The sequence below is a fragment of the Gracilinanus agilis genome, chromosome X, assembly GCF_016433145.1.
Source record: "Gracilinanus agilis isolate LMUSP501 chromosome X, AgileGrace, whole genome shotgun sequence".
NCBI lineage: Eukaryota > Metazoa > Chordata > Mammalia > Didelphimorphia > Didelphidae > Gracilinanus > Gracilinanus agilis.
In genome coordinates this window covers 61,025,107-61,042,863 of record NC_058136.1, presented here as the reverse complement: position 1 = coordinate 61,042,863, position 17,757 = coordinate 61,025,107, and the positions used below count along the sequence as shown (strand labels likewise).

Here is a 17,757-nt window from a genome sequence, read left to right as displayed (position 1 = left end):
TATCATTCCACCCACCATTACCCAGAGGCCAGGAGAGGGAAACCAAAAGGAAGGGAACAAAGAAATTCCATCTCCCAGATCTACCCATAGGCCCCTCCCCCAAGCAGTTTCCTTTCCTTCTTATCCTAGTCTAGAATGTACTCTCTAGATCGTGGCATAAAGGATGAGCTAAATGAGAAAAATCCTCCCTACTCTTCCAGCTCCACCTGGGATGCCCCTCCTGCCTCTGCCTCAGCAGGAAAGAGAAAAACCTGGCAGGAATATCTGCGTGGCCTTCCTCTTCTTACATGTTCTGATAATGATCAGCGAGGAGGAGGTCTGTCACTCCACAAGCGAACCTTTACTGACAGTTTATACAGTGTGCCTGGCACTCTGCTCCGAGAAGGGGAAGACCCCACCCAGCTTTGCTCCTCAGATAGCCTCAACCAGTACAGCCCTCTCCCGGACCTCCTGTAGCTTCATGGGGCAGGGCGGGCGCCGGAGAAGACAGACAACTAACTTCAACAGCACCCCTCCAACTGTGGGCAGGAAAAAAGGAGCGAGTTCCCAGGAAGCCTTGCTCCGGTGCGCCTCCCACCCTCCAGTCATCTTAGCCTGATCTAACCCACTTTATAATTCTTCAGGAGAAAACCGGACGCCGTGGAGAGAAAAATCTTGCTATCACCTTCCCAGAGTGGCAATTCTTTAGCAGAAGGACAGGTGGGTCAGTCAATCAGTCAATAAACCTACATCCAAGCCCCTAGGAAGGGCTGGGCACTGAGTTACTACAAAAAAAGAAGAAGCAAAGGCCAACAACGGTACAAATGGCCTGTGTACAGGACACACAGGAAATAAGAGATTAAGCAGTGAAATGGAACTGAGACACGGGGGAGCCCCCTAAAACTGAGAGAATATAACCGAAGCTGACTGGAGCCAAGGACAGAGCCTAGATAGCCCGTCCCTAACCCCCTTAGTGCTAGCAAGGACTTGAGGGAGGTGTGAAATGTAACACATCTGATTTGCAGGCAGTAAGACCAGAATAATCACTGTTACACAAAGAACCAGTCAGGAACACAGGAGAACTGGCAACTTTGACCAGAAGCAAGGGGCAGTGTGGGGTTACAATATTCCAAAAGGCAAAAGACAGGCCTACCTTGCAAAAGGGAGCATAATCCTCCAAGGGCCAAATGGATCTTTAATGAAGTAGAGGACTTATAAGCATTTCTGAAGAAAAGACCAAACTACGGCATATCATTCAAAAGAAACATAGTAAGGGAAGTACATTAGAGCAACTGAAAGGATATATATATATATATACATACATATATATGTATATATGTATATATGTATGTATGTATGTATATAGCTTACTATTCCAACTAAAGGCAAGGAAACACCAGAATGCCTTCAAGTTTGGGGGAAAATGAAATAAGAAAAACAGAGCTCCTGGGACTGGTATGATTCTGTTCTAAGGCTTTTAAAAGGAGAAAGTAAAAGACATACACTAACATAGAAGGGAGGAACAAAGATTGGGGAGAGCTTGTTGTTTCTCACAAATGAAGGGCATGAGAACACAAATGGAAGGAATGGCAGAGCAGACATCAAATGAATATCACGTGTCTCTAAGACAGACACTTGAGGATTGAACATGTACACAGAGGTGTGAGGAAGAAATACAAGTAGAGATGGACAAGGGGTAGGGAAGAGGGTTAAGACGGAAAATAATACCAGGGAGAAAATATTCACAAGCAAAACAAATTTCCTCCTCCTGAAAATGGTGATTAAAAGGCAGAGAAAAAAAGAGAAAAACTAGAATGAAAGTGGGGTGCTTTAGGTCAGTGATGCCAAATTCAAATAGGAATTGTAGCCATGAAGCTGTATATAAGGATCCCTGGAGACACACAGTGACCAAGTTTTGAAATGTAATGTGTTTTTATTTTATTTATTTATTTATTTATTTTTAACCCTTAACTTCTGTGTATTTGGCTCCTAGGTGGAAGAGTAGTAAGGGTAGGCAATGAGGGTTAAGTGACTTGCCCAGGGTCACACAGCTGGGAAGTGTCTAAGGTCAGATTTGAACCCAGGACCTCCCGTGTCTAGGCCTGACTCTCAATCCACTGAGCTACCCAGTTGCCGCCTCGTGTTTTTATTAAATATTTAGCAATTATGCTTTAATCTGGTTCAGTTAAATTTGGGAAGGGGCCTAGTATTTGACACTTCTGCCTTAGATTTTTGGCATCGAAGTGTAATGTAATCTTGTTGAACCACAGAACTTGCAACCAACAGAATCCAACTCCCCAATTCCTGACCATTCTGAGAAAGATCTAGAAGAATTACTCTATAGTGAGATCTCAGAAAACATCTCCAAGAAATGGTGCTTAATGTCACCATCACAAAATCTAGCCACAGTTATTATATCAAAGATATCATCTATTGGCTACTGAGCTTTGAACAAGAAAACTCAAGTGGGCCGGTACATTACACCATGTATGCAAGATCCCCTGGACTGTCTGCTAAGCAGCCAGTGGTTTGAAATTTTGGACTTGTGTGGTCGATACTGCCAGATTCCTGTGTCTAAGGAGGTCAGGGAAAGGCCTTTTCATTTATATACAGCTGCGTTTCACCGTTCTGAACCTAAGTCCCAAGGAATCTTAAGAGCACTGGTTGTTTTACAATGACTAGTGGAGAACGCGGTTGAAGATGAGAACTACCTGGAAGTATCACTGTACTTCGATGACAACATTGTCTTTGGAAGGACCCAGGAAGAATGTGAGGGTTAGATCAATGAAAGTTCAGTGCATCCAAGCAAGAAGGCAATGTCATAACCTGAACTGACTAAAGAAAAGAAAACCATTGCAAAGAGCAATAGCAGTAGTGGGGAAAGGAAAGGATCAGACAAAAAGGAGAAAAAAAATCCTCCAATGCCATTGCCACTTGTCTACCCAATAACCCTATGGGAGGTCACTCCTTCCTCAAAATCTAGTAAAGGTTAGGATAAAAGGAAAAGTATTTGCATAAGAGTTATCTTTCCCCCTCAGCTTTCCTCCCAAGATCCCTTACCACCAAAATATTCTACCATTAATAGTTGGTGGCCCCCATAAACCAAGATGCCATCTCATCCCCACAGTTCCGCCATCTGCCCAAAAGTAAGGAGACATGAAATCATACAATAAAAGCAAGGAATGGTTTTATTTTTTATTTATAATTTTTTTATAATTTATAATTACAACACTGAATTTGGGGGCACATTCTGCAGGCTGACCTGTGGCTCTGCATGGCATACAGTACTACCTTAACCATGGAGTGAAGGGGTTAATCTAGAAATAAAATCTTATCTGGCTCTGCATCACACAGTTTTATGTTCAGGATTGGATAACGGTTAAACGTAGAAGACCAGGCTGGACAAGCAGGAAGGAGCCTGCTGAGGGGTTTGACTGGCAGGTAGAATTGGTATAATTTAAGTTGTAGGCAATAGGGAAACAGACTCAGAGTGGAGGGAAAGTCCTAGGCAAGTTGTCATAGTGGTCTATGAGATACTAGAAAGCAGAGCTCCCGATTTCCCAACCAGTTTTGTATTCTTTTAACTGCTGCAAGTTACCTTGTTTCACTAGGCAAGCACATATGGGAGCATTAGTGTCAGAAGCCAAGGGAAGAGGAAATATGGGCCAGCCCACTATACTTCTGTTGTTAATTTGCCCCTGAGTGTGAGTCATGTATAATCCAGGATGAGTGACTTAGAGAAAGAGGAAAATGTTCCTGATCCCCTACCGTAGCCAACTGTAAACCACTGGCAAGCTGCTTACGTTCTTCCCTGCCCCCAACTTCTCTACTCTGCTCCAAAGGCCTTAATCATTCTCCAGTGATCCTGGGGACACAGAGAAAAGAGAAGCAAGCCCTATGGCACTGCCATTCTTCTGCTTCTATGTCTATAGGGCCAGCAGAGTAGCCACACGGAAAGAGGAAGGATGGGGGGAAATTCGAAGCAAACCCACCATGGCTCAGCTCCAAATTTCCCTATCTCTAAGCGACTGCCTCAAAGGCATCGCTGAACTCAACAAAGACTGCAGAAAGATTCCACTCCACTTCTTTTACTGTCACTCTTGGGTTCTTTCTACTTCCTAGCACCAGGAACAGCAACAGCAGCAAAAGGAAAGAGGAGGGATAAGAGGAACGAGAAGAGAAAACCATGAAGCCCTCTCTTTCCCAAGCCCCTTCAGGACCACTGACAGTTGGGAAATTAGAGAAAATTTGCCACCCTCTTGTCTTGCGCTCTCTAAGTGTTTCCATTGCTTTATCAATTGTGGGGGAAAGAAGTTAAAGGCTCCCCTCAACCCTCTTTCCTCGCCTGCAGAACTGATATCTACCCCTGGATTGCTCTCCCTCCCACCAGTCAGAGCTCCCACTGCCCTCCCAAACTTCTCTTCCCAAACCTAGTGCCTACAGCTACAACAAAGAGGACAGTCAAATTAGCCCACCAAGAATGGCTATCCCACATGTGGCCTCAAGCCTCTTAGAAACTAGAATGAAGTCCCAATAGGCAAATCAGGGATGGGGAAATACCCCCAAGAATTAAGGAACAGCGTGAGCAAAGATACCAGACTTGTGTAGGGTTGGACAAAGAGCAATCCATTTTGGCTACAAGTAGAAAGTGCATGGAAGGTAATAAAAGAAACCGGAGAGATTTATTTGGTGGTTAATAGGAAACCATGGAAGATTTTTTATAAAGAAATGCCATAATAAAATAAAATTGAATTTAAAAATTAAAAAAAACAACTTACTTATAATGAAAAAAAAAACATGAAGGAAGGTGGCCTCGCAGTACCAGATCTTAAACTATACCATAAAGCAGCGGCCATCAGAACAATCTGGTACTGGCTAAGAGACAGAAGGGAGGATCAGTGGAATAGACTTGGGGTAAATCGCCTCAGCAAGCTGGTGTTTGATAAACCCAAAGAGCCCAGCTTTTGGGGCAAGAACCCACTATTTGACAAAAACTACTGGGAACATTGGAAAACAGTGTGGGAAAAATTAGATTTAGATCAACATCTCACACCCTACACCAAGATAAATTCAGAATGGGTGAATGACTTAAATATAAAGAGTAAAATCATAAATTAGGTGAACAAAGTATACCTGTCAGATCTGTAGAAAAGGAAGGAATTTAAGACCAAGCAAGAGATAGATGAATGATTTTGATTATATAAAATTAAAAAGGTTTTGTACAAACAAAACCAATGCAACCAAAATTAGAAGGAAATCAACAAATTGGGAGAACATTTTTATAACAAAACTCCTTGATGAAGGTTTAATTTCCCAAATATATAAGGAACTAAGTCAAATTTACAAAAAATAAAGCCATTCCCCAATCAACAAATGGTCAAGGGACATGAATAGATAGTTTTCACTTGATGAAATCAAAACTATCAATAAGTACATGAAAAAATGTTTTAAATCAAATCCCTCCTGATTAGAGAAATGCAAATAAAAACAACTCTGAGGTACCACCTCACACCTAGCAGACTGGCCAATATGGCAGCAAAGGAAAGTAATAAATGTTGGAGGGGAGGTGGCAAAATTGGGACACTAATACACTGCTGGTGGAGTTGTGAATTGGTCTAACCATTCTGGAGGGCAATTTGGAATTATGCCCAAAGGGCTTTAAAACACTGCCTACCCTTTGACCCAGCCATACCATACCACTGCTGGGTTTGTACCCCAAAGAGATAATATGGAAAAAGACTCGTATAAAAATATTTATAGCCATGCTCTTTGTAGTGGCAAAAAATTGGAAAATGAAGAGTTGTCCCTCGATTGAGAAATGGCTGAGCAAATTGTGGTATCTGATGGTGAGGGAATACTACTGTGCTGAAAGGAATGAGGAAATGGAGGATTTCTATATGAACTGTGTAAGTGTTAAAATTAATGGTTTGGCTAAATATATGAAAATTATAAATCTTTTACTTATAAAAGAGGTGAAAAAAGTGAAAGTAGAGAAATACAAAAGGGTAGAAAAGACATTAACCTATCTAACTAAATATTGTTCCAGTTCAGGACTTGTTAACCTTCAGTCAGAATTAAACTATCTCCAGAAGACAAAACCAGCCATCCACTCACCCAAGACAATGACTGGAGCTGAAGGTGACTCCTGAGGCCTACTTTCTTCTTTGAGCCTACCTTCTTCTTGAAGCCGACTTCCTTCTTGGAGTGACTCTCTTCTTGGAGTTCACTCTCTACTAGCCTCCTTCACCAGACTGCCTGCTCAGGGATTTTCATGGCTTTTATGGTGGTTTCCTGTCCCTTCCCCTTTTCATGGGGGCCAATCACAGTTTCCAAATTGTCTGAATTGTCACCTTTGTATTCACACTTTTCGGAGTGTGTGAACTTTCTTAACTTTCTGGCTGTTTGAGTTTGGGGAAAAAGGTGGTGCTCTCCAAGTATCTTGCTGGCTTCTCACCTCACATCAAGTAAGGTGTGAATTCACTAAGTGGTTTTCAAGCTTCTCCCACCTAGTTCAAGCTTGTGTTGATTCAATCAAAAGGTAGACAAAGAAGGGGGGCAGCTGGGTAGCTCAGTGGAGTGAGAGTCAGGCCTAGAGACAGGAGGTCCTAGGTTCAAACCCAGCCTCAGCCACTTCCCAGCTGTGTGACCCTGGGCAAGTCACTTGACCCCCATTGCCCACCCTTACCAATCTTCCACCTATACACCGAAGTACAAGGGTTAAAAAAAAAAGGTAGACAAAGAAGATCTAATCTTGTCCTCACAATCTAGTGAGGTACTAAGTTATTGTACTTAATAACTTATTGTCAAAAGTTTTAACTCCAACTAGGTAAAGAGAACAAAGGATTCTCTTTTCACAAGTATGAACTCATAGAGAACCAAGAATTCCCTTTCACAACTGGAAAGATTTCCAGGAATGGATGCAGCAGAGTGAAAGGAGCAGAACCAGGAGAACATTGTACACAGAGACATGTGTGCACAATCGAACATGATAGACTTTTCTACTAGCAGCAATGCAATGACCCAGGATAATCCAGAGGAACTTATTATTTTTTTCTCCAGAGTAACTTATGAGAAAGAACGCTATTCACATCCAGAGAAAGAACTGTGAGAATGGAAACACAGAAGAAAAACATATTATCAATCACATAGTTTGATACGGTTTTAATGTTAAAAGATCACTCTACTACAAAAATATGAATAACAAGGAAATCGGTTTTGAACAATGATACACGTATAACCCAGTGGAATTGCTTGTCAACTTTGGGAGAGGGGAAGAAAAGGGGGGGGAATCATGAATCACGTAACCATGGAAAAATATTCTAAATTTTTAAAAAGCTCTTAAAAAAACTTTCTTAAAAAATGTTATAAGTTCAGCCACATCTGAAGGTATATCTCACTGATGGATTCCAAAGAGTGAGTAGGACAAAAAGCACTGTAGGGAGGCATCAGCACAGCCCAGGAAGAGAGGAATGAATGCCTGTCCTAGAGGGTTGATAGTGGGAATACCAGGTGGGGGTGGAATGGACAGATTGACTGATTGTTAAGATGCTGTTTCCTTTATGCATGAAAGAAGGAAAAGCAGCTAAAAATAATGGCCAGGTTAAAGAACAGGGAAGATGGAGAATAGCAATACCAGTGGTAAATATACTGAAGTAAAAAAGCAAAAAAACTTTATTAGGAAACAAGGCAATATGCTATATAGCATTCAATATCATGTTGAGTTGTAGGAGCTCGAATCCTACCTCATCCACCAGCTAAGGGCACTGATACTTGTCCTGCATACCCTGTGAGGCTATCTGCACATCATAAGTGCTTTCAATGATGGTGAACCTTTTAGAGACCACGTGCTATGTCCCTCCTTACCCAAAGAGGAAAGAGAAAGCACTCCCATTGGGCTGCTGGGCAAAGGGGCTGGTGAAGTGAGGAATGTCCTCAGTAAGGGCAGAGAGGGGGAAGGGAATAGACTGAGCACTCTGCTCCCCTCCAGCTCTGTTGCCTGTTCACTCCCATTGGCTGCTGGGCAGAAGGGCAGGGATGTGACAAAATGTCATTAGGTATGATGGAGAGGGGGAAGGGAGTAGCTCCACCTGAATCCCTCTGACTTTCTAGTAACAAACTTGGGGGTGGGATGGAATGTCTGTGTGCCCAGAGAATGCTCTATGTGCCATAGGTTCACCATCACTGCCCTATATGATCCTGAGAGGTAGCTGGGAAGATGATAGAACTTTGGGAGGAATCCACATAGAAGCGGGTGAAGTGAGGGCACTGAATAACGTTTCTCAGGAGAGCAGATGTATAAAGGAAAAAAAGTCAGCCAATCTCAGCCCCTTGAGGAAGATCTACATTAAGGGATTGAGAAAAAGACAAGCAGCTGTCAATCACATGAGGCAAAGTTAGCTAGCTTAGTGGAGCCATGGGAGAATCTTTTCTAGGCCAGGAATTCTTCTCTTTTTTGTATCCTGAGGCTTTTGGTAATCTAGTGAAGCCCATAAGCCCCCTTCTAGGAAGAATGCTTTTAAGTACATAAAATACACTGGATTACAAAGGAAATTTCGGAAGATAACCTTGCTATAGATGACAAGAACAAGGTTGGGGAAAAGAGCTGTATGAACAAATTATGGCCTGCTTTGGAAACCAAATTCATTGTCAGTGGTTCTTCCCACCTCCGTGGCCACTTCTAGATACCTCCCCCACCTTCATATCTACTAGCCCTAAGAGGGAGGCATCATGCTGGAAGATGGGTGGTTTAACCTTTTCAAATCCTCTATTCAATATAAAAGGAAATGAATCCCAGAGTCTCCTATGCTCATAAAAAGTAAGGTAACCTAATTTCAGTAGGATAACATGTTAACCAAATACGTGGCCTCCTGACAGGCTTTCCTTGACTCTTGGGCACAGCAGAGGCCAGGTTTTAAACCCCTGCTAGAGTGGAAAGAACCCTGCCTGCCTAAAGACTGAAGGGAAATTTTAAGATCTGATTGAGTTGCGTCATTTAAATCCATCAGCTACAAGAGGGAGGAGGAAGAAAAAATTATTATACTTGGTTTGGGGTTTCCTTTCCTAGCTTCTCACTCTATTCTAGCTTATTCTATTGATGCTCATTGTTTCCAAAGGGAACTCTACTGAGGGGAGAAAAGACACCTCCTGTTAGCAGCACAACCCCACAAATGTTCCTTCCTGCCTCAAGTGCAGGTAGAAGGGAAAGGAAAAGCAGAGAAAAGCAGAGAAAACGGGCCAGTTCCAAACCCCGCATCATCCCCTTAGCATCACCAACAGCAGGAACAAAAAGGGGAAGCAAATTTGGCTGCCAAGTAACCCTGCCTACAGCTTCAACCTCTGCCTCCTTTGGATTCTATTCTAACATATGTTGGTATTATTCAGTGGCCACAGGGGGGAGAAGGGAGGAGAGATGCTAGTCTTTCTCTCCAACTCTTCCCAGAATCCTCTCCTGAACCCCTGTGCAGCAGCCAGAGGGAGCAGTGGTCTAACCTTATTGTTTCTGCTCTCCACCAACTTCAGTCAGTCCTTTGAACAACAGGTACAAACCAAGAGGGAGAAGGCACCTTCGAGATTAATCCCTCCATTCCGTTCTTTTGAGAGTAAGAAACTAAGAGAAAGGGGGAGTGATTTGTCAAAGGGCTTAGAGGCAGCAAGCGATAGAGCTGGGAGTAGAAACCAGCTTTCCTGAACCCTAGTTCAGTGTACTTCAAGCACAATTTTGACTCTTCTAGAACTACTTGGTGGGAGGAGGAGGAGGAAAGAAAAATCCCTTTGGTATCCCAGCCTCACTGTCCCATCAATGACCTTCCTTTCCAAGTGCCTCCAGAGGGAAGCAAGGAGGAAAAGTGGCCTGCCACAACCACCAGGTGAGCTGTCCCCCAGGCTGGCAGGAAGGGAAAAGCCAAAGTTCCATCCCAGGAACAGAAACGGGAAAAGGAAGGAAGAGAAATCCTACCCTGCCCCATGAACAACAGAAAAAAAAGACAGGGAGCTTAAGCCCTGGTTCTCTGGCCTATTTCCTAGCTCCGGATCCCTCAACACCTTTCCCCAGCCTGTTCTCTCCCATTAATTAGCAGAGACAAGGGTGGAGAGGAAGTGAGGGTAGGGGTTAGGGTTCAGAGACAAGGAGTCTCCGTTGTTACTCCACCCACTCCCTGGCTACCAGGAGCAGCCTAGGGGAAGAGTTAGACTACGGGAAGCTCCTCCCCAATTGGCAGCAGTGAGAGGAAGGAAGGAAGGAAGCCTTAATTCGTTCCCTTTTCTCTCTCCATATTATCCCTTCTTCCCCTTTTTCTAGTACATTCTTCCAAGTCCTTATTGACCTAAAGGGCAGAAGAGATGAGGAAGGCTCTCCACTCCCCCACCCCACACTCCTCCCTCTGCAGGAGGGGAAGTGAAGGAAGCAGAGTCAGCCCCCCCCCTTTGCCTTCCTCCCTTGTTCTAGCATGTTCTGCCATCAATCATGGTGGCAAAGAGGCAGAAGAGCTCCTCCTCGACTCCTCCCTCTGTGCCCAGGCTTGTGGCAAGTGTCTTCAGCCCCGCCTCACTTTCGGTCCCTTTTTCTAGCATGTTCTATAAGTCACTGGTCCCAATGGCCACCCCTAGGCTTCTCCCCCTGCACCAAGCCCCAAATGGCCCCGCCCCCTTGGCCCCGCCTCTTTCTTAAATGGGAGGGGGGGCCAGGGGGAGGGGGCAGGTGCCCTCTCTGATCTCTGCCTCCCAAAATCCTGCACTTGGTGGGTGAGCCACTTCCTCCCCCACCACCCCCAAACATTCTTTCCTTCGAATCCTTCCCTAGGGATTTGTGGAGCTCGAAAGGAGCAGAGGAGGAGAAATGCCGGCAGGCGTGACCCTCGCCCTCAGTTTCGTACCCTACTGCCCTTCTTTTCCCTGTCTCGGGTGCCAGCACTACTGTGTGACAACGCAAGGAAGGCAGCAGGCAGGGCTGCTCGCTGCTGCTGCTCCTCCTCCTCGATGTTGCAGCAGCAGCAGCAGCAGCAAAGGGAAGGGATGGATGAGGGAGAAACAAAGGCGGGAGGGAGCCATTATGCCCCCCAGGTACCTCCCAGGCCAGTTAAGAAGACCCCAAGGACATCAGCAAGAAGAGAAGAGCTGCCTTGGCGAGCCTCTCCCCCTTCCTTCTCGCTTGGGTGTACTGGCTAGCCCCAGTCCCTGCCAGTAAGGCACGCAGGAAATTCCCACCCTCCGAGTCACCATTTTCACTGCCTCCCAGACTCCTCCTCCCTTCTAAACACCATCAACAAGATGGAGGAAGGCAGGGAAAAAAACCACCCTTGGCAAGCCCTCCCCTTCCCTGCTCTTCTCCGCCAGCAGGGGTCAGTGGAAGCAAGGGGAAGGGATGCTGAGAGGCAAGACAAATGTGCTCCGGCTCTAACCTAACCGCTGCAGCACTGGGAAGGCCTCATGGGAGGAGCTGCTGCTGCTGCTGCTGCTGCTGCTGCTGCTTTGGTGGTGGTGGTAGCTGTGGCCTGGGCCACGGTGGCGGTGGCGGTGGTGGTGGTGGCAGCAGCAGCAGCGGGGAAGGGGAGGGAAAAGAAGAGACCAAAGCAGCCTGCTCAGGATGGCCACTGACAGCATGGGGAGCCAGGCCACAGGGCCCCACTCCCTGCTCCCTTCTCTTCCCAAAAGCAAGGGCAAGAGGAAGAAGAGATGGCCTGCCCGCCTGACTGAGATCTCCACTTCCAGCCTCTTCTGACCAGAATGCAGCATGGCTGGCTCTCAACAAAGGGGAAGAAAGTCTCTTCCTGACACTGATTCAGCTCCTACAGTAGCAGCAGCAACTCAAGGAACATGGGGGGAAAGGAAGTGAAGAGAGAATAAGTGAGCCCCCATCTTGTCTCTGCTCCTCCTCTGGTACAAGCAGCGGCAAAGGAGAAAAATCGCAGCCCCCCACCAATCCCTTCGGATTCTCATTCCCTCGGGCCCTGGCATTGGACCCTTGTTTCCGCTGCCATAGCTGCTCGGAGGCATCGGGCAGGGCAGAGAATGCCGAGGAAACACTCACTATGCTACGGACACAGAGATCCTCCGACTCCAAATCTGATGCCCTTTCGACGTATCACAAACGAGCAGAAGAATGAAGAGCCCTTTGCTTAGCCAAGGGTCTGTGAACTTGGAGGGGGTGATTTTCATTTTATGTTCCTGACAGTGAAAGCCAACCAAAAGTAGAATCGCCTATTTCAAGAGCCTGGCACATCATCATTGTCCATGACTTCCCCCTGGCAACAGAATACCAAGTGATACCACCTAAATGACTTTATAAAGTTAATGCTATACCAAACTACTAGAAAGAGACAGAACAATTTAATTAATGTAGAAGAACAAAAGGTCAAGATTTTAAAAGGAAATAATGGAAAAACAGGAATAACCAGATCTCAAACTTTAGCATAAAACAAAAATTGTCAAAACTATTTGGCTCTGGTAAAAAAAAAATAGGGAAGTTACTCAGTAAATAAGACGTAAAAGCAAGGAAACCCAGTAGCCCGGGATCTTAGAAGCCAAGGTACATATAATACAGGAGGAAGACTTCCAAATCAACCCAAATTGTCAGGAAAATTGGCAAGTTGTTTGAAGAAAAGTAGATTTAGACCAGTACCATTCTTCATATCCGATGTAGCCATCTACCTAGGCCGTCCTTCCCGTCCCAAACAGCACCTTTTGGACAATCCCTCCAGAAGTGCTGTGCCCAGCCCCCGGAACATTTAACACACTTGACACTGGAACTCTTGCCCTAGAACTGAGTTCTCTGATGTGATGAGTTAAGAGGTATGAATCCCCCTAACTCACTGTATCTAGGGAATCTCTGACCAAACCTTTCTTCACATCCCACTCAGTCGGACGCCTGGCCACCTACCCTGCTGTAGCCTGCATGTCCTTCTCCCAGCCCCTTCCACCTCCTGCTCTGGAGATAGCAAGTCCGTTGGCAGCTCTAGGGATCAATTTGCCCTCTCTGGGACTTTCCAAACCAAAATTCCCTTCCCTGGCCACCCCCACCCCCACGCAGTGTCCTCCATTCCAATATCGGCTCCTGGAGTTGGTATTTGTACTCCCAGCGCTCAGGATAGCACCGGGCATCTAGTAAGAACTTAAATGCTTGGTCATTCCACACTGAGATAAGCACCATTGGGATAGTTGATGCCAGTATCTTCTAGCTGTCAGACACTTGGCTAGGCACCAGGAATCCAAAGACAGAAAAGAGGCTATCGCTAGGCCCCCAGGTAGCTGGCATTCCACGGGGGGGGGGGGGGGGGGACGCACAGTGGCATGTAAGCAGAAGTATAGGTACATACAAAATAAATCCAAGCTTCTTAGCTCCAAAATGGGGCTATCAGATAAGGCCTCTGGTAAAAGATCACCCTTACGTTTGGCATACAGTTGTCAATATTACTGGAAGGGACAGAACGTGTCTCCTTTGGTCTTCCGAGAAACAGACTCACTGTTTGTTAATAACTAGAAAAATTGTGTCAAGTGTAAATACTGGCTTGCTTCCAAAAGTATGAGCCAAAGGTTAAAAAGTTAATTACAAAGTAGGCATCTTTAAAACTAGACAACAAAACCTTGATACCTCATTAGCCAAGTTTACAGTTTTAAGGGCCTCGTCTTGATACCGTGGCCAGTCCCAATCCAAGTAAGTATTGGCAAGCAGTCGGAGAACTTTAGCCTGCAATAAAAGACATGTACACGGCTAAGGGGAAAATGGAAACAAAATCATCGAAATAAGCACTTAAGCAATGAGCAGATTTTTCTCTAACCTAGGCAGAGCATCATTAGAAAAGGGCTCCCATTGCCATCTCTGAAGGAAGATGGGCACAGAAGGACTCTTTGCACTCTAGGCTTCCTGATACTCAATCTAATGTACAGGCATTCAGGTACTTTCTAAGAGAGCATTGATATCTCCACTTTACAGCTCAGGAAACTGAGGTATAACAATCAAGCGTCCATCCTCTCAATATCTATTGCAAAGCAACAGCATGTACAGCACTGCCTTGGACCTACCGAGTCTACTACAGAAAAGATAAGTGCCACCACCCACACCTGGAGCTGATAGAAGCAAGTTGCTTATAAAGAGCTCATGAAAGACACCATCCTGGAGCCAGAATCATGCCAGTAGGGCACGACTGAATCACTCCCAGGTAGACTGGTAGATAATGTGAGAGAGATTAGGGAAATGACTCTATTAAGGTGGGGGCAGGACTTTTCTGAAAAGCCCATTCTAGTCTTCCTTTGAAAGAAGCAGCCCCTACCAGGTTTCCCATAAGCCTATTATGCCCTTTATACAGTATAAAGACTCATTACGTGACTTGACAGTTCTGGCACCAATCCCGCTCAGAATTAAAAGACACTAGGCCCATCAGACCTATGAATATGGACTTCCCATAGCAGAATGGAGCAAAGCACAATGCACGAAACGTCTCCACAAACGTGTCCCTCTCCCCCTTACTTGGGAGGTTCTTCTGGTACCGAAGAAGCTGAGAATGCTTTTTTAGACAGCCACTCGACTTTTGTGTATGGAGAGAAGAAATCCGTTTGCAAGGCCAAAGAACAAAAAAGAAACGTGGGAGAAGAAAGGCCTTTTCTAATATATCCTCATGGGGGAAGGTAGGCAGTAATAATAAGAGCTTTAAGATTTGCAAAGTGTTTTACTAGAGGAACGCTATAATCATCCTCCTTTTATAGATGAGGAAACTGAGGCAGAGGCAAAACAAGAAAGAGGAGATGGAGAAAAGAACAAGCATTTATATAGTGCCTAATATGTGCCAGGCGCTGTGCTGTTTTACAAATATGATGATGTCCTTTGATCCTCACAACCACTCTGGGAAGTAGGTGCTGTTCTTATCCCCATTTTACTTATAGCTGAGGAAACCCAGACAGACAGAGGTGAAGTGATCTGCCCATGATTACAGAGCTAGCAAGTGTCCTAGGCTGCATTTGAACTCAGTTCTTCCTGACTCCAGGCCCAGTCCTCTTCACCACTTTTTGCTATTTGTGTAGGCAGGTGGGCAACAAGCAGTTAATAGTAACTTACCGGGTGCTGTGCTGAGCTGAGCTGTGGGGACACAAATACAAACTATGTACTCTGCAGCATCAAGATATAGCTGGCAGACTGAAGGGCACAGGCCCAGTCATTGTCTTTCCTTCTTCCTCTTGCTGCTACTTCTGGATTTCCAGAGTCGTCTTTAGGCTACAAGTTGCAGGCTCTGCTCTCATCCCCAATCTTTTATCTGCACTTTCTCCCTTCCCACAGAAAGTATTCCAAGTCTTCTCTTCAAGATCCCTTCTCCCTCAGCTGAGGACTTTGCCTCTAACTTTACTGAAGAAAATGAAGGTCATTCTACATGAGCTCCTTCTTCTTTCCACTCTCTCCTCCATTTCCCTAGTTCTTGACAAAGATGTGGCCTTTCTCTTTGCCCAATTCCCGAGGACCAATAACGGCACATGCTTCCCACCCCTCCTGACAGTGCAGGAGGAGACATTTTTTGGACACGGCCAACATGAGGATTCTTTTTGTTTCACCATACATGACCGTAACAGGAGTTGTATTTATATTAGCTTCTAAAGTAGTAGGGCGGGAAGAGATCGAGGTGGGAGACAAAGGAAGGAGATTTTTGCCAACTGAAATAAATATTTTTTAGAAACGAGATAATTCCCGGGCATCTCATTTTATTCCAATCTTCAGCCTGAAGTCAGGCCCAGTCCAGAGCATTTCACTACTAGCCCACAGGACTGAATCAGAATGACCTCATACTTGGTGGAGGGAGAGGAGCCCTGATATGGAAGGTGTCTGGGATGGCACTTCTGGCGGACGTTGCAAGTTCTCTCAGTGGGACAGAGCAAGCACATACCCCACTGACCTGGTAGTATTAGGAAGGAAAGAAACAACTAATCTTCAGCAGCCAGAGACAGATGGGAATGTGCTTTGAGCCCTGAAGATAATAAACTGAGCCCACTAAATTTGCAGATCTTGCAGGGTGGGGGGGCTCTACCACCTGTGTTTGGGCCTGGGTCCTTCCTGAAGACTGTTAATTTGGGAGTTGTCTAAGAATGAGGCCGGAGGGCTTGGGACCACTATTCTGGAAGGGGGGGGGTGGTATGGAATGCTTGAATGTCCCCAGAAGGCCAGAGAACTTTAAGGGAATTAGGGATGTGAAGGACTGTGCTGAATTCGTCCCAGCTGATTTGCTGAGTCAGGGGGAAAGGGACCAGAGGAAGAGCTTGTCACTTTAAAAAGGGAGAGTTCCCATTCTAGCTCTGGGATGCCCAGCTTGTAACTCCCTGAGATTTCAAGTGAGGGCCCCAATGGAGTTGGCCTTGGGCGTCTATAACCTCCATCTGACAAAAATGGCAACTGTTCCCAAATGACAGCTAGAGCACACAGACCAGCCTAGAAAAGTCTCTTTACCTAAGCATAAAAAAGCAGTGATTCTGAGATGGATGCTTCTAGCTATGGTGGGAGCTTCAGGCATTTAAGAGGTCACGAACTCCTGGGTCCCTCAGGCAGATCTGACTGGCAACAAAAGAGGGAGGGCAGGGACTAGCTTTTACTTCTTTTTGTATCCCCAATGCTTAGCATGGTGCCTGGCACATAGTAGGCACTTACAAAATGTTGACAGATTATACTATGTACCAGGTATACAAGCAAAAAGAAAGATAGGCCCTGCCTTCCCTAAAGAGGGAAGACAATGCATGGTGGGGGGGTGCTGAAAAGGAAGAGTAAGGGCATGGGGAGAGTTCAGCGTGGATACTTCCTCAAATGGCCCTTCTATCTGAGGAAGTGACATGCAAGAGGGAGAACCTTAGAACTGGTAGTTTTCATTTACATTTCTCTTCTTATTAGGAATTTCTTTCATGTTGTTGACATCATACATTTGAAAACTGCTCTTATCCTTTCATCATTTAGCCATTTAGAAATGGTTCTTTTTTATGTATCTTTTGTATCAATTCCCTCTAGATCTCAGCCATCAGACTGTTAGACATTTGCTGCAAAGATGTTTTTTTCCAGTTAACTGCTGATCTTCTAAATCTAACTACACTGTGTAAAAGCCTTTCAATTTTATGCAATCAAAATTGTCCATTTGTCTCCTGTAATTACCTCTATCCCTTGTTTAGTTAAGAATTCTTCCCCAGTTGTAAAAGGTTTCTTTGATCCTCTTTAGCTCGTCTGCTTATTTGGAACTTATATGATGTGCTATAGATTAGTCTAGTCCTAACTTTTACTGGACAGTTGGCTCACATGTTTTTGAGAAATAAGAATCCCTTCGCCCCAATTTATTTTATACTAGACCACTATCTTCCATTGCTTCCTCTTTTTTCCCCAATAGGAAATAGGGGTTTGGTTGGCTGGTTTTATTGTTTCGTGATATGATTTGAGGGCTGGCAGTTCAAGGTCATCTTCACAACTACTTTTCTCATTTTCCTCCTTGAAATTCTAGACCTTTTGGTCTCCAACTTGAAAGTTTTCGTGGTGCTATCAAGCTTTACAAAAAATCCCTTGGCAGTACAATCCAGCATCATTTTGTTTGTAAGGGCAGGGATCTAGTGAGTAAATCAATCACATAACCTCACTCCCATTTAAAGCAGATGACGAAAATGTTGTGTCAAAAAGCTAAGCCCTTGGGGGCAGCTGAGTAGCTCAGTGGATGGAGAGCCGGGCCTAGAGACAGGAGGTCCTGGGTTCAAATTTGGCCTCAGACACTTCCCAGCTGGGTGACCCTGGGCAAGTCCCTTGACCCCCATTGCCTAGCCCTTACCACTCTACTG

General features: G+C 45.1%; 1 protein-coding gene across 1 annotated transcript in view; it reads right to left on the bottom strand.

Annotated features, from left to right (window-relative positions):
* TEX11 (testis expressed 11) overlaps positions 1–17,757 on the bottom strand; it is a 186,875-nt gene that overhangs the window by 103,919 nt on the left and 65,199 nt on the right. The window contains exon 5 of the mRNA XM_044682860.1: positions 13,565–13,660. Coding sequence (XP_044538795.1) covers positions 13,565–13,660 — 96 coding nt within the window. The remainder of the gene's footprint in view (positions 1–13,564; positions 13,661–17,757) is intronic.